General features: G+C 41.5%; 1 protein-coding gene across 2 annotated transcripts in view; it reads right to left on the bottom strand.

The window, feature by feature from the left end:
• PLA2G4A (phospholipase A2 group IVA) overlaps positions 1 to 22,153 on the bottom strand; it is a 134,863-nt gene that overhangs the window by 46,072 nt on the left and 66,638 nt on the right. For both annotated transcript variants that reach the window (XM_048861619.2, XM_075131539.1), the window contains 3 exons: positions 10,310 to 10,423; positions 7,154 to 7,191; positions 3,832 to 3,973 (listed from right to left, as the gene is read on the bottom strand). In XM_048861619.2, coding sequence (XP_048717576.1) covers positions 3,832 to 3,973; positions 7,154 to 7,191; positions 10,310 to 10,423 — 294 coding nt within the window. The remainder of the gene's footprint in view (positions 1 to 3,831; positions 3,974 to 7,153; positions 7,192 to 10,309; positions 10,424 to 22,153) is intronic.

The raw sequence follows: 22,153 nt of genomic DNA, 5'->3' as shown, positions 1-22,153 counted from the left end.
ATCTTTCTTTGTCATTCTGTACAAGGGATAGTTTTCTGTCAAAGAACAACAAAACTAAAGTGAAGAATTAGGACATGCCTGTTTTACTAAACCAACACCCCACTGATAGAGAGGTTGCTTTGAACAGTAGCGCTATATTAGTAATATTACTCAGCACTTACAATGTGCTTTAAACTTTGAAAGCTCTTTACAAACATTAGCTAATTAATCTATAAAGGCAAATCTCAACAGGCTAAGCAGAGGGGAGTTCCAGGTGCAAGCCCAGAAGAGGAAAAGTATTTAAGGATACTTGCAAGCCATCACTGGTCAGCAAGTCTATTAACCACTGTAATGGCGGGAGAAGGAGGGAAAGGCTCAATCCCCTTCAGGACACAGCAAACTCCAAAAGGCTGCTCTTTGAAGTGTTCAACAAAGAAAAGAATGATCATCATTTACATTCCCTCTGTATTTAAATCCACAGCCATCATGGGAATCACAGAATTCATGATATAGAGCTTGTGGGAAGTGACCTATAGCTGCATGCAGAAAACTCCCACTAATTTTAATAGTTTATGCCCCCAATGTATCAAACAGAGCATAGAGCTCAGGGTAATGCCCGATTGTGGTACCTCTTCCCTTGTGGGGAACTGGTTTTGAAGGGATTCTTCTTATCTAAAACTACCCTCCCTCCTATTTTGGCTAGTTACTTGATGTAATTAAAGACCATGTCAGTGGCAGAGAAAAATAATCATTGCCACAGGAGAGAGGACTCCTGCTGCTGCATCAATGCCTATTGCCTGTACGATCACCTCCTCATTTCCAGCAACACAAATCTAGAGCAGAGCTATAGCGTGGGTCTGTGTAGAAAGGAAGTGGCTAAGAAAGACAGCACGTCCTAACCACACCCCTATTAACCACTTTGCCCACTTTGAAAAATAACTGGGTGGCCTGGGGCCGTGCAAAGTAGCAAGTGTTGCTATGAGAGGAGCAGCTCGGCTCCATGCACTTGATTTCAGTTCACTCAACTGGTGTAACATGTGTGTCGAGGGCAGGCTTGCATATTAGTACTATAGACATAGCAGAGGACAAGTTTATTGCCAGTCTTTCCCTACCCCCAGCTCCTCAAAACCAGAAAAGGGAGAGAGGGAGAGAGGAAGACAAGAGGCTTTCTCGCTCCTCAAGGGAAGGTGAAATGCAATTCTAAATATGTAACTTCCCTGCTTGCAAGGCTTTGCTACAACTGCTTTTGTGCAATGCAATTTTCATAAAGGCTTAAATGGAAATGTGCAAGGAACATACACTGTGAAAAGCAGACATGCCCAAGTTACAAGCTTTCACCTAGATCAATGGGACCTGAGGGAAGAGAAACAGAGAAGGAGATGCAGGACTTGGGGGTGGAAGGAAAAAAGCCTCTGCAATATGGTGGAGAGCAAAGGGACAGCAGCAATTGGGAAACAAGCTTGTCAGCAATCAGAGAATACAGAACAGCCAATCAAAATTGTCCCTATTCCCCTATCTGTCGGATGCTAGTTACAATGTTTTCTGGGAACTGTACACAAAGCTGACCAAACACTAGAATTTGTGTGCTACTGGAAATGGTGAGATTTCACATTTTTGCTTCATCCAGATTTGAGATGAAAAGTCAAAATCTTGGAATTTTCTATAAAACTAAATATTCCAAAATATTTTGTTTTGAATGTTTCTTTTTGATAAGGTTGAAACATTTGGTTCCAACTTTATCATTTTGTCTTTTATATTATATTCTAATATAACAGTCAAAACAATATGATAAAGTTGAAACAAAATGTTCTGACCTTATTGAAATGAAACATTTGGATAATTCCCCATCAAAAATGTTGATGAAATGAATACAGTCCCATGAAATGATTCAAGTTTGTTCAATGAGCATTTTCCAACAGAATTCTCTTTTTCACCAGCTCTAATTGCACTTGTATAGTACCTTTCACTCAACGATCCAAAGCCTTTTACAATCAATCAATTAAGCCTAGGCACAGGTGACATGTCCACTTAAAAATAGATTAAGAGAGTAAGTGACTCATGCAGGAGGTCATATCAGAAAGGAGAACTGCATCCAAGAGTCCCAACTCCCAGTTTTATGCTCCAATCCCTAGACCACACTGCCTCCATCAAACTACAGTAAGGCTATGTCCATTTGCAAACATCCAAAGGGCTGTGGTATAGTTTTGTTCTGGAATAGTCCAATCCAGCTCCTATTTAAGTCAATGGGAGTCTTTCTTTGATTTCAACAAAAGTCAGTTTGGGTAATCAGTTAACTTGATACAAACCTGAGTTTTATAAAACTTGCAGATTTAAAACAATCCCTGAAAAAGTCTATCACATTCTGCTAATGCTAAAAGAAAAAGACAGCTCCCTAACCTAAACCCATATAAACATGTGCTGTAAGGACAGTCTTCATTTCAGTGTTATCAGCCAGCCAATGTGCAGAGACCAAATAATTGTCACTATGTTTAACTGGTGGTAACAAAAAATGATCCTTAGACACTAATGGCCAGATTCACAAAGGAATTTAGGTCCCTAAAAATGCAGATAGGTGCCTGGTGTGATTTACACATATGGCTAAACAGGTTAGGTGCCTAATTCCCACTGAAAGCCATTGGAGTTAGGCCTTAGCCCATTGAGACAGTTTTGTAAAGCTCACTATGTGCAATCTGTATCTTTAGACACCTAAATATTTTACGAATCTGACCCTAATGACTTGGTTTTCAGAAGTGCTGAGCACCCATAACAATGGGTCTTGCAGGTGCTTATCTCCTCTGAAAAAATCAGAGTGCAAGGACCCAGTCCTGCTAGTGTACTCAGCAGAGTGCAAGCACCTTGTAGGAGATGCCCAGCACTTTGCAGTATAAAGCTCTAAGTGTCAGAACCAGGATGTGGGCAGTCTAATGGTTAGAGCAGGGGATAGGAGTCAAGCCAAGGGTCAGAGCTGGGGTCAGAAGCCACCAACTCAGGGGTTCTCAAACTGGGGGTTGGGACACTTCATGAGGTCGTGAGGTTACTACATGGGGGGTTGTGAGCTGTCAGCCTCCACCCCAAGCCCCACTTTGCATCCAGCATTTATAATGGTGTTAAATATATTAAAAAGTGTTTTTAATTTATAAGGGGGGGGGGTCACACTCAGAGGCTTGCTATTTGAAAGGGGTCACCAGTACAAAAGTTTGAGAATCACTGCACTAACCAGAGCCAAGTCTCAGAGCCAGCATCAGGAGTCAGGCAAGGGAGTAGAGCTGGGGCAGACTGGAGGAGGAGCAATGCTGAACTGGCTAACCCAGGCTCAGCTGAGAGGGAACTCAACCTCATGGTTCCTGACACTAAAGATACAATAATAGCAACAGAGAAGGAGCTGATGGATCTCTGATCTAACATAAGTAGACTTTCTTTTAGGTATTTTGTTAAGGATTCAGAAAGAAAAGAACTGAAAACTATGTTACAGGCTGTTTAATGAAAGTGTCAAGAAAGATTAAAAGCCAAGGTTTTGATCCTGAAATGTGCTCCATCCAGGTAGATCCCTGTGCCATGACTAGAGCGCTACTGACTTCAATGGAGCTCCATGAGCATGAAACTCATTGCAGGATAAGCCTAAAGATTTAACTTACAACTTCGAGAGATGGCAAAATCAGCCTCATCCCATATCATGAACGTGCTGCGACTAAAAGATGTTTATTTGTACTTATACTAAACTTTGAATTGTACCCTTCATCCTATTCTTTATTTTCATGTCTTTCAGAAAGACAGGAATAGGGTTCCAAAGGTAATACTGTACTGATCTGGCTGCTCAGGTTGTAATTATTCACAGAAGCATTTCAAACCCACATCACGGGAAGTGGCCAAGTTCTTGCTGTTTTCTGCTCCTAGGAGGGTTTTCATTTTCTGCATGATATTTTCCCTCCGCTGCTGTCGAAATGTCTTCTCCTGATCGCACAGAGCCATGCTGAATCGGAGGTCAGTTGAAGAGCTGTTTTGCAAAACAGACAGACTGTGAACCCCAAAACTGATAAACAAAATTTCACTTATGAGCCCATAGACTTTAATGGGAACAGGAGCTATTGGTTTACGTTATAAAAGCAATAAAATACAAAGTGCTAGATACCTTGCATAATCGTACATTCCATTAAGCCATTCTAAGGGGAAAGAATGGTCACAGTGTCTCTTTAGCAAATATGAACCCTCCCAGTATTTAACTCATTTTATCTGGCAGGACTACAGTTCATACACTAGTGAACACATGAAAGAGAAGACATAAAATATTCAGCTGCTAGTAATGTATTCTGTGGTCTTTTTTTAAAAAAAAGTGAAGTTAGCACTGATAAAAAAGTGCTAGATTCACAGCCCAGGAACTGAATTCTCTGCTTATCCACAGATCAAAGACAGTCTGAACAACTGCAACGAATGCTTCTTTGCATAACCTCACTAGCGCACATTAATGTTGACTTAGAGGTGCTGTGTCAAGTGGTGAGATGATAATTCAATCTCCATGGACACTCAGTCCTTGGCCTCTCCCCTGAGATTGTCACTGAGTGACAAATGTGGTAGCAAACTCAGCAGGACTTGCACCAGTGTCGTTTAGGCCAGAAGTGGATCCCCAATGTATCCAGCAGGGCCTAATTTTTGTATTGGGATTTTTTTGGGATTCCACAAACTGGGCTCCTACTTTCCACTGCACATAGTGTAGGCAGGGTAAGAAGTTTCATCTGCCATTTGACTCGGGATGGTTAAGACTCACTGATCTTGTACACCACTCGGAGGGTGTGATCCCCAGTACTCCCTCTGTACTTTTTATTGCATGTCTATTTTATCAATACACATTATTAGAAAGGTTCCAATCCACCAGGGACTTTATCATGACCTTAACTTTGACTCTGTGAGTAGTGCCATTGAATTCGATGAGACCACTCATTGAAAGTTAAGCACATACTTCAGTGTTTTGGTGCATCAGGGCTATAGGCTGTATGTTGGAAAAGGGGGTTTGGTGGGGGGGGAGGGGGACCTGGCAAAAATCTTTGCTCACATATACCTCACTGAAAGTGAGCCATTATGAAAGATGAGCTAAACAACTCTTTGGGGTATTTTGACAACTCAGTTACTAGACAGCACCCTCCAGGGTTCCTTTTCGACAAACATACAGACCTGTGAACATGTAACATCTTAGGTAAAGTGGAAATATACATCAAAAGACAGTGAATCAAACTATTATGCAGTCAGATGAACAGAATGAGTAAAGAAGAAAAAAGACTGCCTAGAAGCAAGGCACCACCAAAATGCACATAATGGTACAATTCAGAGAGCAGTGACTGCTGTACTGTACAGCACAACTGAAAGGAATTCCAGATTTCTGAGTTTCATCAGCTAAATTAAACAGCATATTTCATATGTGTTCGATGAAAATTACAGACATGAAAAATACAGCAACCAGACTGGCTAATCACAATGCCCTGGCCTTGGATTTAGGAATACAGTGGACTGAATGTTGCTGTCTTTTACATCTCTGCAGTCTCTCTACAACCAGTGGGGTTTCCAGAGTGTAGCTGGGAGCATAATTTGGCCCCTTGTGCCATGTTGTTACGATATCCTAATATATTCTATAATTGCCACACAACATGGCTATGAGGCTTGTATTGAGTTAACATCATAAGCATGAATTAATCACACCCTGTTGTGTCTAAATGTATAAGCCATAGGAGTTTTAGGGGTGGCCGAGTGGACCACACACAGATGTCCATCTGTTGGCATAAAGAATAAGATGAAACAAACCCTAGGGGCTGTTTCCCGCCATAAGGAGTTATATTTAATATAGTGATGGTGCATGAAATCACTACTATAGTTACAGAAGAAAATTAGTCAATTTTTAAGTTCTCTGTTTTCAGTTGCTCATAAATTTTAGATTGAAAATTTTGGTGCCTGACCTATTCCTCAAGATATGCTGTTTCTCTGAAGAGAGGCGAAACCACACATGATAAAAATGAGTCATATCACTTCATTCACTGGTGGATGGTGTTCAGGTACTACAGTGACGAGGATGGCATAAGAATTTAAATAGATTAGGATTAAATAGAATTCCCTCCTCTCCCAAATATATTTATTTCACTAAATCACTTCAGACATTCTTGAGAAATGAGAAGTGAATTTGGGGCAGGAATCATCTTTCTGTTCTGTGTTGGTACAGTACCTACACAATAGGGCCCTGGACCATGATTAGGGCTCCTAGGTGCTACAGTCATACAAATAATTTTTCCTCACTTTCAAAAAATATTATGACCACATTTTTCTTCATAGGGATCATTCAAAAAATAGTTGATCTATAAAACCCAGTCTGTAAATAGCCTTCATTGAAGAATTATTTCTTACTTTGTTATGTGTGGAGATGAGGAATGGATTTAAAATAAAGATTTTGAGATGAAAATGTGAAGGTGCGCATGAGAGCATTTCATTATTTGCTTACCCTGAAAAGACTTATGCATGTGCTTAACTTTGCACATGAGGCTAAATCCTGGCACCAGTGAAGTCAATGACAGCCTTGCCATTCACTTCAGTGGGGCCATAGTTTTATTGATAGTGCACAGTTCCATTAAAGTCAGTTGCAATTACTTCAACAGGAATATCCTCCGTGTGCAAAGTTAAGTATAAGCATAAGTCTTTGCAGGATTAAAATCTTAAAGATTGATCTGATGAGCATGCATCTGCAGCTAGCTAGCTAAAAGTTGAGATTAGATTGGAAAATTGCTGTGGAAGAGTGGGAGATGACTGCAATAAGGATGACCCCTGAGGCTGGCTGCCTACTGAGCTTCTAAAGTTCTGCATAGGAGAGGACCATTGGAAAGGAGCGCACGTAGTGGAGGCCCTGGAACAAGGATCTTATCAACTACAGCCTTGCTCCTGAAAACACTTAAACAAGTGCATAATTTTACTCACATGAATGGTCCCATTTAAGTCAACAGCAGACTTACTTTGTGGGCGTAACCTTCACTTTTGAATTGTCCTGAGTTTTCAGTGTTTGATATTTCAACCTTAATACTAGTTAATTTTGCATTTCATTTTATATACTTTGGAAAAAAAATTACAATGAATAGAAAACACATAAATAGGCTGCTCACACAGTCACTCTCTACATATTTGTTTGGTTAAGTGAGATACTTACCAGACTTCAAGAAACAATTCCAAAGTCATTTCTGTGACCTAAACAAGAAACATTTCAAGCTGATTATATCATTTATAGATGAAAGAAAACACATGCACTTTGAATATACACGCATCCTCCTCCTTATAAGATATACATTCACTTTAAAAAGAGGAAACAATTGACCAGATATGTAAATGGATTTCCTTAGGAAGAATGACTATTTGGAAGAGTGAACAGAGTGCTTTCGAAGGGGGTCACACAGTACAGAGACTACAGTTCTCAGTTAACACAGAGAGTATGTGGTGTTAAATCTTGACTTGAATTAGTCAAGTCCCATTAGCATTGTCTTCCCTCATACATTGCTTTGTGAGTGAGTGTCACCCTTGACCAGGATGTAATTTTAGTTCAAGCTCCACATTTCTAAAAACCTTGGCCTCTGCTGCCAATAGCAGTTACTATCTGTTATTTGCTCCACATGCCGCACCAGTAGGTACTACATCTCTGATCTGGATTTGAACCAATGACCCATAGGTAAATGATTGTACTGTATGGTCTGAGACACCAAGTCTGCCATCACAAGCAAATATGTTTACAGTGTAATTTAAAAGATAAAACGTCCAAGCCTGCAGCCCTTGCACATGCAATTAAAATTATCATTATTATTATACAAACTTTTAATTAACTTCTTTAGGCATGCATAAAGGCTAAAAGATAAGAGAAGACTTTATCACAGCTGACAGAGTCAAAGAGAAAGAAAAAGATGTTTTCTGCCTATTTTGAATAAACAGTCCAACAGAAACTCACTATGTATTCAAAGCTAGAAGGACCGATACAAATATTCTTTAATCAAACAATATTTGTGGTGGCATTTGAAATCAAAAAGTTGAAAAAATGTCAACGCCTGATCCTTAAGGGATAGATCATATCTGTTAGGCATGTCTCAGTGTAAGAAGCAGCTCGAACCAGGCAAGCACTAGGATCAATTCTACCTCCCTGAACTCTATGATGCATAAGGGAAATATGTCTGCTATTACACTCTTTTATGAGTAACAAACTCTCCCACATAGCACCTGCCCCTAGAAGGTGGAGTACCAGTAAGGCCTTTAGAAGGCCAAAATGAAAACATGCAGTGATGCACTGGCTTTAAGAATGTACACTCTGAATATTAAATAGACTCCAGAAGTGAAATGCCAGATTCAACAGCACTCCATTCTCTATGACAAAATACAAATATTAGGCACAGATGGTATATATTAGCTGTGCATGTTGAGTTCAACCTGATTTGGAATTCCTCACCATTCTCTCATAAGTAGAGCTGGGTAAAAAATTTCTCATGAATATTTTATTCAATAAAAAATGCAGTCCTGGTTGACCCAAAACAATCTGTGAAGTTGACACAAAATTGCCAGAGGAGGAGGAAGTCCTGCTGCCACCACCACTGTCCTCCCTGCTAGAATGTGGAAGACTGCTGTGGAACAGACCTGAAACTGATCTTTTCGATTGATTCAAATTTTTGAAACATTTAAGATTTGGTTTGACCCGAACTGATTTTTTTTTTCTGTTTTTCAGAACTACCACTGGACTTGAAAAATTAGTTATTTGAACAGCTCTACTCGTAAGGCTCATCATAGTTTGATTTCTTTAAACAAGCCTTTTCCCTACTCATTGTCTAATGTAAAGGAAAGTTAGTGAACTAAATGACTCCATCCACAGAAAAAAGGTATTTGCAATTTGACAACTTAGCATTAACACACAATATATAAAGCATATTGTTCGCAATTAATTACAGATACATCAACCCCTTTTCCTCTACCTCTCCTTTTTACTAACTAAATGATGATTCAAGTCTTATTTCTGTAACATGGAAGACCAAGACACCAATACAGAAGAGTCAACCAAAAAGTGAAAAAGATCAGGAATTAACCAGAGCATTCATAAGACACAAGTAAGTGTGTCAGGTAAGCAACAACTTCCGAAAGAGATGGGGTTAGAATTACATCAACTCTCAGGCTGCAGTAAATTACACTTTATATACATTTCTTAATTGATTTACCAAAAAGGCCTTAATCAATTATTTGCTTAACCAAACAGGCTTTAGTAGTGATACCACATGCCCTAAAGCTTTGTAGGAAGAGCCACTGATCAAAATTTATGATTATATACATTATGGAGTGAAACTGAAACACATACATTGTATAGAATGTAAATCCTTTAACATCTAAAGAAAAACTTCAGCTACAAACTCTCTTTCAGCTATCTCTTTTTTTAAGGATTTATAGTATAGACTGAGATTGCTGCTAAATTAACTCAATTAGTTTTGTATAAAGGCTCAGACAGAATAATTCAGTTGTGACTTGCCTTAATTTTACAGAAGTCAAATAAACACATCATTATATGTTAACCAAGGCTGTGTTACTGCGAGTCATTTACTAGCAGTGCTATGTAGAATAGTTAAATAATCTCTGTTAGTGCTCCTGGAGCCACACACAGCAGTAGTAGAAGGTAACTTGCATTACAGCATTTGAATTGCTCCTCAGGCCAATAAAGTCCTATTGAATTGAATTGAGCAGAGGCTTGCTCCACTGAGATGTATCTTGAAGTTACTGCATCACACAGAGTCCTCTTGGAAGGGATACTAATGTATTATGTTTTAAAAATAACTATTGAATGTTGATGTTTTTCCCACTCTTCTCCCATACAGAAATATATAATGTGTATACTATTGAGATGAGGATGCTGGGAATGAGGGTGATCTTGGGACTTCCATATATCTCAGAGCAGGAGCTCCCTGCCAGTATCAAAGGAAGGACAAACCATCTCCTCATCTTCCAACAGTGCAATTGGGAGGCAACTCTGAGTTGAAATCAGCATCAGTGAGGAGAAAGTGAGGTCCTTTTGGAAAAGCTGTCAGGGCATGATAGTACATACATGGATAGCATGTAATCTACTACAGAAGCAATAGCTTCTATGTGATCTAGGAAAAAGCAAAACTCCCAGGCTGCTACCCAACCAGAATACTGTGTAGCTAAAGATAAGAAACCTGAAAACAGACTTACACTGTGTGCTCTGACTTGCCAAATACCAGATTTCAAGTCAGCTGCTACTGCATTAACATTCATAGTCATGGTTGAGACTTTAGCAAAACAGGCCAAACTATTGAGATTTGCAACTTACTTCATTAAAAGTAAATGGAACTTCTTTCTTCTCCCCCAGTTTCAGAGAGGATATAAGAAATGTTGATGTGCCAAGAGTCTCATCCATGACATAGTTGGCATCCATTAATGTGATCTACAAAAGATATAAAAAGAGAGCTTTAAAAACAAAAATATAGACTATAGATAGGAACATGTCTAAGCCATTCGCTCTGTACTCAATGACCAGACACAAGCAACAATATTCCTTTGGCACTTAATAGGTTTGTTTATGACTTAGTAGAAGCTTTTGAGGGTTTGCACTGCACAGATATGAACACTTACGTAGCATCATTCACACTATCACAGTGCTTTACAAACTTATCAGATCTACCACCATCCTTGACAGGGGATGTTTAGAAGGCCAAAAGTATAACTGGGTTCCCCTTGCCATGTGGGATAACATTTTATAGGTGGTGAAACTGATAATGTACACAATTTAAAAGCTATATGCCAAAGATCATACAGCAAGTCAGTGGCAGCAGTGGGAGCAGAACTCAAAGTACCTTAACTCAAATTATAAGAAGATAAGAACAGCCATAGTGGGTCAGACCAATGGTCCATCTAGCCCAGCATCCTGTCTTCTCACAAAGACCAATGTCAGACACTTCAGAAGGAATTACTAAAACATGGTAATTATCGATTGATCCATCCCCCGTCATCCAGTCCCAGCATCTAGCCATCAGAGGACACCCAGTTCATGGGGTTGCATCCCTGACTATTAAACATTAATAGACCTATCTTCCATGAACTTCATAATTCTTTTTTTGAACCCAGTTATACTTTTGGCCTTTAAAACATCCCCTGGCAACGAGATCCACAGGTTGACTATGAGTTGTATGAAGAAGTACTTTCTTTTGTTTGTATTAAACCTGCTGACTGTCAATTTCATTGGGTGACCTCTAGCTCTTGTGTTATGTGAAGGGGTAAATAACACTTCCTTAATCACATTCTCCACACCATTCATGATTTTATAGACCTCTGTCATATCCCCCCTCAGTTGTCTCTTTTCCATGCTGAACAGTCCCGGTCTTTTTAATCTCTCCACATATGGAAGCTGTTCCATACCCCTAATAATTCTTGTTGCCCTTCTCTGTACCTTTTCCAATTCTAATATATCTTTCTTGAGATGGAATGACCAGAACTGCATGCAATATTCAAGGTATGGGAGTACCATGGCTTTCTATAGTGGCATTATAATATTTTCTGTCTTATTATCTATCCCTTTCCTAATGGCGCTGAACATTCTGTTAGCCTTGTTGACTGCCACTGCATAGTGAGTGGATGTTTCCAGAGAACTATCCACAGTGACCCCAAGATCTCTTTCTTGAGTGGTAACAGCTCATTTAGACCCCATCATTTTGGAGGTATAATTGGGATTATGTTTTCCAATATGCATTACTTTGCATTTATCAGCATTGAATATCATCTCCTATTTTGTTGCCCAGTCATCTGGTTTTGTGAGATGCGTTTGCAATGCTTTGCAGTCTGCTTTGGACTTAACTATCTTGAGTAATTTTGTATCATCCGCAAAACTGTGTCATCTCAGTGTTTATGCCTTTTTACAGATCATTTATGAATGTTGAACAACACAGGTCCCAGTACAGATCTGTGGGGGACCCCATTATTTACTTCTCTCCACTGAAAACTGACCATTTATTCCTGCCCTTTGTTTCCTGTCTCAACCAGTTACTGAACATGAGAGGACTTTCCCTAATTCCTCCTAACCCATGACTGCTTTTTTTGTTTAAGATCCATGGCCAATCAGAGGAGAGGCCAGGAGGGCCATTTGGCCTGGGCCTCAAGCTCAAAAGGGGTCTCAAATTTAGACACTTGTTAATTTTTTGGCATTTGATAAGTTTCACAACTTGTTTTTATGCACATCCATATCGCACCAAAATGTGACACACTCTCTCAGCTTAGAGCTGCAAATTTAAGCAAATAAGAGATGTGATTTGGTAAAAGACATTTTTTTTTTTGCTAACTGATATAGATGTTGTCATATTAAAGAGTTAAAAATGTTCATAAATATTAATAAAAATATATCAGTTCTGATGCCACAAGATTAGACCGTGATGAACATGTCCTCTCAGATCAGCTGATTATATAAACAAACCACTACTAGTGGCTGGTGCTGGATCAAGTGCATGTTGAAAGGTAGAGAATTGTTACATTTTAGTGTCTTTATCATTTTACTTCTAGTTGATTAAGGAATTATTTAGGTGTGAGAATTCCTCATTATTATCTTTCATTTTGTGTTCTTAATTAGTATTCCTTCATTTTAAGTCTTTCCAGCATTTGTGTACCATTCAGCATTTGTGTACATGTTTACAGTAGAAGATTTCAAGTGTAGATAAGCTACTTATTTACAACAGAATATTTCAAGTGTGGATAGGCTACATATTGACCAGTTAGATCACTACGAAGAGGAGATTTGAAAGTGGTGCAAACAAGAGACAGCAAAAACAACTGAGTGAAGCAGCAGCAACTAAGAGCTCAAAGCCAATAACTTCATTTCTCAAACCACTGGAAAACACACCTTACCCAACAAACAATGCTGCAGATAATGAAAACTCCGCAACTGCAACAGGTGATATTTCAATGCCAATATCTGAACATGAGGACAGTAGTCAAGAAGGAGATGTGCCAACAGGAACAGATGCAGGAGAAGATCCTGTGTACGATCAAGAAACTCAACAGCAACAGGAAGATGTAGATCTTACGCAGCAAGAGCAATTCATGAGTACTACAGGTTTGACTGTGACTGACATTGGAATTACTGACAAGAGCAATGCTGCCCAAATGCATTCTTTTCTTCAAATTAGTTGTTTTCAGATTCCAAGTAACATTCCACAAGATGCTGATAATCATGCTTTCCCTACTCGTCTATTGACAAAAACATTTCCAAATGGTGAGACCTGCACAAGAGACTGATTATGCTGGAGTATGGAAAAACAATCTCTGTACTGTGCACCCTGCTTCCTTTTGAACATAAGTGCTTCAAATGCATCAGTTCTCTCTGGTCAATCAGGATGGAGCATCAACAGAGGCTGGAGGAAGTTGAAAGACCGAATACCGTCACATGAGAGTTCAACATCACACAAAGAAAACTATGGGCATGGCTACACTTGCAGATGTAGAGCACTTTGAGTTAAACCTGCCTTCGGAGAGTGCAGTAGGGAAAGCGCTGCAGTCTGTCCACACTGACAGGAACAAGCGCACTGGCGTGGCCACATTTCTGGCACTTGTAGCAGCATTGGGAGCAGTGCATTATGGGCAGCTATCCCACAGAGCACCTCTTCCCATTCTAGTGCTATGGCTTATGGGAAGAGGGCGGGGGTTGCAGGGCATTCTGGGTCCTGTCCCAATGCCCCGTGATGCATCAGTTCACATCCCAGCAATCCCTGTGCTTCTGTCCACATTTGGAGCCATCTTTCAACGTTTTTTGTACTGCATACTCTGTCTTCCCTTTCGGTCTGTGGGAATGGAGCCCGAACTGCTGAGGAGTATGCTGACGAGTCTCGCCAGCACATCACATTTGGCAGTCGAGTTATTCCTTATGATCCAAAGTGACAGTGAGGGCTCCGATGATGATATCAACTCAAGTAATGCATATGACACGAGTTTGCTTGTGGCATTCATGGACATGCTCACCGTCATGGAACACCGCTTTTGGGCTCATGAAACAAGCACTGAGTGGTGGGATCACATCGTCATGCAAGTCTGGGATGACGAGCAGTGGTTGTAGAACTTTCGAATGAGAAAAGCCCCTTTCATGGGACTGTGTGAGGAGCTCGCCCCCACCCTGTGGTGCAAGGACACGAGATTGAGAGCTGCCCTGATGGTGGAGAGGTGGGTGGCTATTGCAATCTGGAAGCTGGCAACTGCAGACAGCTACCAATCGGTCGCTAACCAGTTTGGAGTGGGGAAGTCGACCATTGGAATCGTGTTGATGCAAGTTTGCAGGGCCATTAATCGCATCCTGCTCAGAAGAACCATGACTCTGTGTAACGTGCATGATATTGTGGACGCTTTGCACAAATGGGTTTCCCTACCGGTGGAGGGGTGATAGATGGGCACACATATTGCAGTTCTGGCACCAGCCCACCTAACCTCCGAGTATGTTAATTGGAAGGGGTATTTCTCGATGGTTCTCCAGGTGCTTGTGGATCACCGTGGGCGTTTCATTGACATTAACGCAGGCTGGCCCAGAAAGGTGCATGACGCATGCATCTTTCGGAACACTGACCTGTTCAGGAAACTGCAAGCCAGGACTTTTTTCCCAGATCAAAAGAGCACTGTAGGGGAAGTTGAAATGCCCATTGTGATCCTTGGAGACCCCACTTACCCTTTAATGCCATGGCTCATGAAACCCTGCACAGGGAGCCTCGACAGCAGCAAGGAGCGGTTCAACAACGGGCTGAGCTGGTGCTGAATGACTATGGAGTGTGCTTTTGGCTGTTTAAAAGGCCGCTGATGCTCTCTGTATGGGAAGGCTGGACCTGGTCGATGACAGCATCCCCGTGGTTATATCTACATGCTGTACCCTCTATAACATTTGTGAAGGGAAGGGGGAAAGATTCACTCAGTCATGGAACTCAGAGGTTCAACACCTGGAGGCTGAATCTGAACAGCCAGAGAGCAGGGCTATTAGAGGGGCCCAGCGCAAGGCTGCAGGAATTAGGGATGCCTTGAGGGAGCAATCTGAGGCTGAAAGCCACCAGTAATGTCTGGTGCCCTGCATGGGAGTGAAGTGCAGTGGTTCCAATGTTTATAGGAAATTGTGTTTGCTATGACAGGTTTCAGAGTAACAGCCGTGTTAGTCTGTATTCGCAAAAAGAAAAGGAGTACTTGTGGCACCTTAGAGACTAACCAATTTATTTGAGCATAAGTGTTCGTGAGTCCGATGAAGTGAGCTGTAGCTCATGAAAGCTTATGCTCAAATAAACTGGTTAGTCTCTAAGGTGCCACAAGAACTCCTTTTCTTTTTGTGTTTGCTATGCTGACTTGCAGTGCCTGTTGCTTTCCTGGGCTAAGGTATCTTTTACTTTATGCAATAATAATGAATGTTCTCAAAGCCAAAAAATCCATTTATTGAAAAGAAAATTCATTTACTGAAAAGAAACACAACTGCTTGGGAAACAGAAAGGGCAAGTGGGTGGGGTGGGGAATGGTACAATCACAGATTTGCGTATGCCCTGTTATCATACTCAGCCTTCTTGTCTGGAGTGCTGTGCAATGAGTGCTGCACTTCAGGATGTCTATACTGCATGGTGATGAGGGTTGACTGCAGAGGGTAAGGATCATAGTTTTCAGGGCTGGGTGGTGAAGCTACGGGTGTTGGAGGCAACTGGTGGCGATAAGAACCTGGAAGTTGGGGAAAGTGGGTTGGAGGGACATGGGGGCACAAGGGAAAGAGTTTTGGGACAAGGGCTGTGGGTTGGGGGATGGGGGCGGTAGTGCTCCGCCTGCATGGCTACAAGTGCTTGGATTGAGTCCGCTTGGCGCTCCATGATGCTTATCTACCGATCTGTGTTTTGCTGCTGGAGCACTGCGCTTTTCTGCTGGCGCTCCTCGTTCTGCTGGCGGATCCTCCTTTCACTGTCTCGCCACTCCTGCACTTTTCGATTTTCATTACTTGAATGCTGCATTACTTCATGCAACATGTCTTCCTTGCCTCTACATGGCCTCTTTCTGATTCTTTGGAGTCTTTCAGCCGGTGATAACACGGACGGCTGAGATCTCAAGGTTGCATCTGTAAAGGCAAAATGCAACATTTAACAGAGGCAGCATTGTTCACACCAGACAGAGCAATGATTCCCCCGTACTTAAGGGCAAGCACAGTCTACACAATAGCATAATTTGCCCATCCCAAAGCGAGCGCACATAACCCATGGGAGACCCAAAATGGTGAGTAAGCACAGGGTCAAGCGTGACTGATCGTTTCACGGCTGTACAGTCCTCTGGGTTTCTGTGCCTTGGGGAGAGCCAACAGCAGCGGGGGTCCCTATACTGAACACTGTCCCCACATTTTCCACAGGAGTTCGTCCTGGAAGATATCTCGCTGCTGAGGGTGACCTGGGAAGCAAGGTAGGGTCTTCTACTGCAATGAGGATTCTGCCCTGGCCCATATGCAGCTTGCCTGTGTGCAGCAATGGTCCCCCCGCCCCTCACAGCACAGTGGCACGGACAAGTTGGCCTTACTGGGAGAAGGAACACAGTGGCTCTTCTGCGAAACCTACACAAGTGCATTGCCCAAGTTCTGGATGAGACCTTTGAAGAGATCACTGAGGCCAATTACTGCGATGTGAGAGAGCGTATCAATGCCCTATTCCGCATCTAGGTTTGCATGCAGCCCTAACCGTCCTCACCCCAAGAGCCCGTACTGAATAACTTCCTTCCCAAAATAGAAGCCGCTTACCGGGAACCTCCTCTGGTGTTTGTCCTTCCCCAAGCACCGGCTGCCGCAACAAGCTACCTTCCTCCTGGCTTGAGAACAGCTCCTGGCTGCATGCATCTAGGGATTCCAGAGTGTCTTCCTCCACCTCAGCACCCTCGCTCCCGCTTTGCTGCTCCTCCTCCTCCTGCCTTGTTGAACTGGGATCTGAAGTGTCCATGGTGGTACTCGGAGTGGAGGTGGGGTCGCCCCCAAGTATCACATCCAGCTCTTTCTAGAAATGGCAGGTTGCAGGGGCAGCACCAGAGCACCTGTTTGCCTCACAAGCTTTGTAGTAAGCATTCTTCAACTCCTTCATTTTAACCCTGCACTGCAGTGCATCCCGGTCATGGCCCCTTTTCATCATGTCCCTTGATATCTGCCTGAAGGTATCATAATTCGTATGGCTGGAGCGCAGCTGGGACTGGACAGCTTCCTCCCCGCAAACACTGATGAGGTCCACACTGCCATTGCTCCACACTGGGGATCGCCTGGAGTGTGGAGGCATGGCCATCTGGAAAGATTCGCTGAGAGCACTCCACGCCTGGCTGAGCAAACAGGAAGGGGATTTTCAAAATTCCCAGAGAACTTAAAGGGTGGGCCAGACGGTTGGTCACCTGACGGCAGGGCAGTAGAGTTCAAAGTGATGACCAGAGTGGCTAGAACAGGCACTGTGGGACACTTCTGGAGGCCGATCAGAGCGCATTAATAGACCAGGGTGTCCACATTGGCTCTGCAGCACTCCAACCGGGGCTCAGCAAGTGTTATGCTTCTTGTGGAGGTGGACTGCCAGGAGCGCTCCAGCCGCGGAGTCCAGGTGCTCTACGTGCCTTACTAGTGTGGATGTGTCATGAGTTAGGGCACACAGGGCTGCTTTAATGCGCTCTAACTTGCAAGTGTAGCCAAGCCCATAGATGCATGGAAATCAGCCAGTAGGGAAGCATCAACTGAAAGTTCAGTTGAGAATTTAGTCTTGACTGAACTCTCTACAGAAACTAATAACTGGAAAAAACTTCTTGAGTGCATCCTGAATGTCATCCTTTTTCTTTCTAAGCAGGATTGGCTTTCTTTGGTTACAGTCAAGATTTTGGTGATCGTGCAAATGCAAACTTTCTAGGCACAGCTGAGCTCCTCAGTAAATATGACCCACTTCTATCAGAGCATGTTAAAAGTGTTCGAGAATTGCAAGAGAGTCAAAAGTGCATGCAAGTCCATCATCTCTCCACACGCATACAAAACGAGTTTATTGAGCTATGTGGGTCATTCGTACAAACAACAATTCTTGATGAGATTCAAAATGCCAGGTATTTTTCAATCACTGTTGTTGCCACTCCTTATTGTTCTCACAAGGAACAGACTACTATGGTTATTCGATATATTAAGATTGTAGACAGCTCAAAATTTTCAATTGAAGAAAGGTTTATCTTGTTTGATAATTTCACAAGAAAAACTGGAAAAGAAATTGCTGCTCAAGTACTAGCAATTCTAGAAGGTTTTAAGTTAGATTTTCAAGCCTGCATTGATCAAGCCTATGACAATGGATCTAATATGGCTGGGAAATACAAAGGTGCACAAGCAGTTCTGCTTGAGTATAATTCAAACTGTATTTTCTCCAGCTGTGGAAACACACACTAAACCTTGTAGGTGTTGACTGTGCTGAATCATGCAAGGAGGCAATTACTTACTTTGGAACTATTCAGCAAATGTACAATCTCTTCAGTAGCAGTCCACAAAGGTGGGAAATTCTAAAGCAGTATATTCGTGTTTCACTGCATGGGATGTCCAAAACTATATGGTCTGCACAGATTGATCGTATTCAATCCGTATTCAATCAGTTGCGCAGCATTTGAATTCAGTGAGAAAGGTTTTAAATGAGCTTGAATCTCTCAATCTCACTGCACAGGCTCGAACTGAACTTCAGTCTATTCAGAAGCACATGTCCAAATTCGAATGCATTCTGATGTCATCTTTGTAGATGAAGCTACTTACAATGATTTACCAAACTAATCTGGTAATTGAAGCACACAACGCTACACTTGATGTTAAGAGGGATAACATTGAAAGTCTTATCAATTACATCCAACAGATTTGTGAACAATGGGATGCGATCCTGACTGAGTCCAAATTAGTAACACAGAATATTGGCATTTCATCTGAGTTCTCCACCAATCGCAATTTACCTACTGAATCCAATGCTGAGCAGCATTATAGGCTCAATGTCTTCCTTGTCATCACTGACTCTATTCAATCAGGTCTTACACGTCGATTTGAGTCTCTGCAACTAATTTGTACCTTTTTGGGGTTTCTTTGGCAGTTCAACAGACTGAGTAATGAAGATCTACTTTCTGCAGCTGAACAATTTCAGCAACAGTACAAGAAAGAAATCTCAAAAGATCTCAGTGATGAGGTCATCTTCCTCAAACAAATATAGTCCATGAACTTTGAATTGGATTGCAAGCCAAAGGAATTGCTTCAAGAAATACTCTAACTTGGACTCTCTTGGGTGTTTCCTAATATCACAACTGCATTGCGTATTTTTGTCAGTTTGCCTGCATCAGTGGCTTCAGGTGAATGTACCTTCAATGTGTTGAAGCAGGTAAAGAACAATCACCATTCAACTATGGGACAAGAGTGTTTGAATGGGCTCACCATGCTTAATATCAACTGTGACATTGCACGAAAGCTAGATTTTTTCCTCTTTAATTAATGCATTTGCACAGAAAAAGGCTAGAAAAGCATTTGTTAAATAAAAAAATATTGAAATTATGTCTTACTCTTTTTTTGGTGCATTAATTTGTTTTCATGTGTTGTCATTTTTAATTTTTACTATGGTTAGGGGCCTCAAAAGCTGGAAGTGGCCCAGGCTTCTCTGGACCTCTGAGAGGGCCTGTTAAGAGCCTTTGGTGAGGGACCTTGTCAAAGGCTTTCTGAAAGTTCAAGAACATTATATCCACTGGATCACCCTTGTCCACGTTTGTTGACTCCCTCAAAGAATTCTAATAGATTGGCGAGGCATGACTTCCCTTTACAAAAGTCATGTTGATTCCTCCCCAACAAATCATGTTCCTGTGTCTCTGATAATTCTGCTCTTTACTATTGTTCCAATCAATCTTCCTGGCACTGAAGTTAGGCTTACCAGCCTCTAATTGCCAGGATCACCTCCGGAGCCTTTTTAAAAATTGGCATTACATTAGCTATCCTCCAGTCATCTGGTACAGAGGCCGATTTAAACGATAGGTTATATACCACATATAGCAGTTCTGCAATTACACATCTGAGTTCCTTCAAAACTCTTGGGTGCATACCATCTGGTCCTCGTTTCTTATTACAGTTAAATTTATCAATTTATTCCAAAACCTCCTCTATCGGCACCTCAGTTTGGAACACTGCCTCAGCTTTGCACCTAAAAAGAATGACTTGTGTGTGGGAATCTTCCTCAATCCCTCTGCAGTGGAGACTGATGCAAAAAATTAATTTAGCTTCCCTGCAGCAGCCTTGTCTTCCTTGAGTGCTCCTTTAGCACCTCAATTGTCCAGTGGCCCGACTGATTGTTTGGCAGGCTTCCTGATTCTGATGTAATTTTAAAAAGTTGCTGTTAGTTTTTGTGTTTCCTTTGTTAGTTGCTCTTCAATTTTTTTTTGGCCTGTCTAATTATATTTTTGCATTTGACTTGCCAGAATTAAATCCTATTGAAGAAAATACAAACGAGGACAGACTTCCAATTTTTAAACGATGCCTTTTTGTCTCTAAATGCCTCTTTTGCTTTGTTGATGGCTTTTTTTTTTCAGTCCTCTTACTATTTGGGGGGAGGGGGGTATACATTTAATTTGACCCTCTATTATGGTGTTTTGAAAAAGTTTACATGGTCCTTGCTGGCATTTCAATCTTGCAACTGTTCCTTTTAATTTCTGTTTAACTAGCTTCCTCATTTTTGTATAGTTCCCCTTTTTTAAGTTAAACACTACTGTGGGGGCTTCTTTGGTATTTCCCCTCACACAAGGATGTTGAATTTAATTACATTATGGTTGCTATTACCAAGCAGTTCAGCTATTTTTACTTCTTGGACCAGATCCTGTGCGCCATTTGGGACAAAAATGAAGAATTGCCTCTCTCCTTGTAGGTTCCAGGATTAGCAGCTCCAAGAAGCAGTCATTAATAGTGTCTAGAAATTTTATCTCAGCATCGCATCCTGAGGTGACATGTACCCAGTCAATATGGGGATCATTGAAATCCCCCATTATTATTGGGTTTTCTGTTTTTGTAGCTTCTCTAATCTACCGGAGCATTTCATAATCACTATTACCATCCTGGTCAGGTGGTTTGTAGTATGTTCCTACTGCTATACTCCTATTATTCAAGCATGGAATTTCTATCCACAGAGATTCTATGGTACAGTTTGATTCATTTAACATTTTTAATATATTTGACTCTGTGCTTTCTTTCACATATAGTGCCACTCTGCCACCAGCACGACCAATTCTGTCATTCCTACATATTTTGTACCCTGATATGACTGAGTCCCATTGCTTATCCCCGTTCCACCAAGTTTATGTGATGCCTATTATATTAATATCCTCATTTAATACCAGGCACTCAAGTTCACTCATCTTACTATTTACTATGTAACTTTCAGTTCCCTACTCTTTTTAATTACTAGATCACAGTACAGCAATAAGTACTTGGCGTAATGCACAGAAATTCCAAACTTGGAAACATCTACTCTATGTCCAATCAAATCTAAAAACCCATTGGCATGTTCTCCATCTCAGCAGGGAACACACCTTTTGGAATGTGAGCTGCACAAGTAAACAACTGGGACTCTGGAACACAATTTCCCATTCCTATTGCCATACCAGTGTTTGGAAGAAGCATAACAAGTCATATTTCTGGAGAGAAAGAAGCAAAGGAGGATGCATCAGATAGAGCCTTCTTATGGTGATATCATCATGTTCTTCATCAAGGACATGCTTACATACACACACACAGACAGAGGCAGACGTACCAAAGAACATAGCTGCAATTATTACAATAATAATGTTCTCATATCCTTCAGTAAATCTTTCAAGGGTGAAAGAAACCTGTAGATATCAGGAATGGGTTTTTTATCATTGACTTGAATGGGAGCAGAGTTAGGCATGTTTGAACTAGAGCACATCTTTTAGAAAAACATCCAATATCATAAGAATGGCCCTACTGGGTAAGAGCAATGATCCATCTAGCCCAGTTTCCCGTCTTTCAACAGTGGCCAGTGTCAGACACTTCAGAGGGAATGAAGAAAATAGGCCAATTATTGAGTAAACTATCCCCTGCCGTCCAGTCTCAGCTTCTGACAGTCACATGTTTAGGAACACACAAAGCATGTGGTTGCATCCTGACCATCTTGGCTAATAG

Source organism: Caretta caretta, chromosome 8 (assembly GCF_965140235.1).
Source record: "Caretta caretta isolate rCarCar2 chromosome 8, rCarCar1.hap1, whole genome shotgun sequence".
Classification (NCBI taxonomy): domain Eukaryota; kingdom Metazoa; phylum Chordata; order Testudines; family Cheloniidae; genus Caretta; species Caretta caretta.
This window is presented reverse-complemented; position numbering and strand designations above follow the sequence as displayed.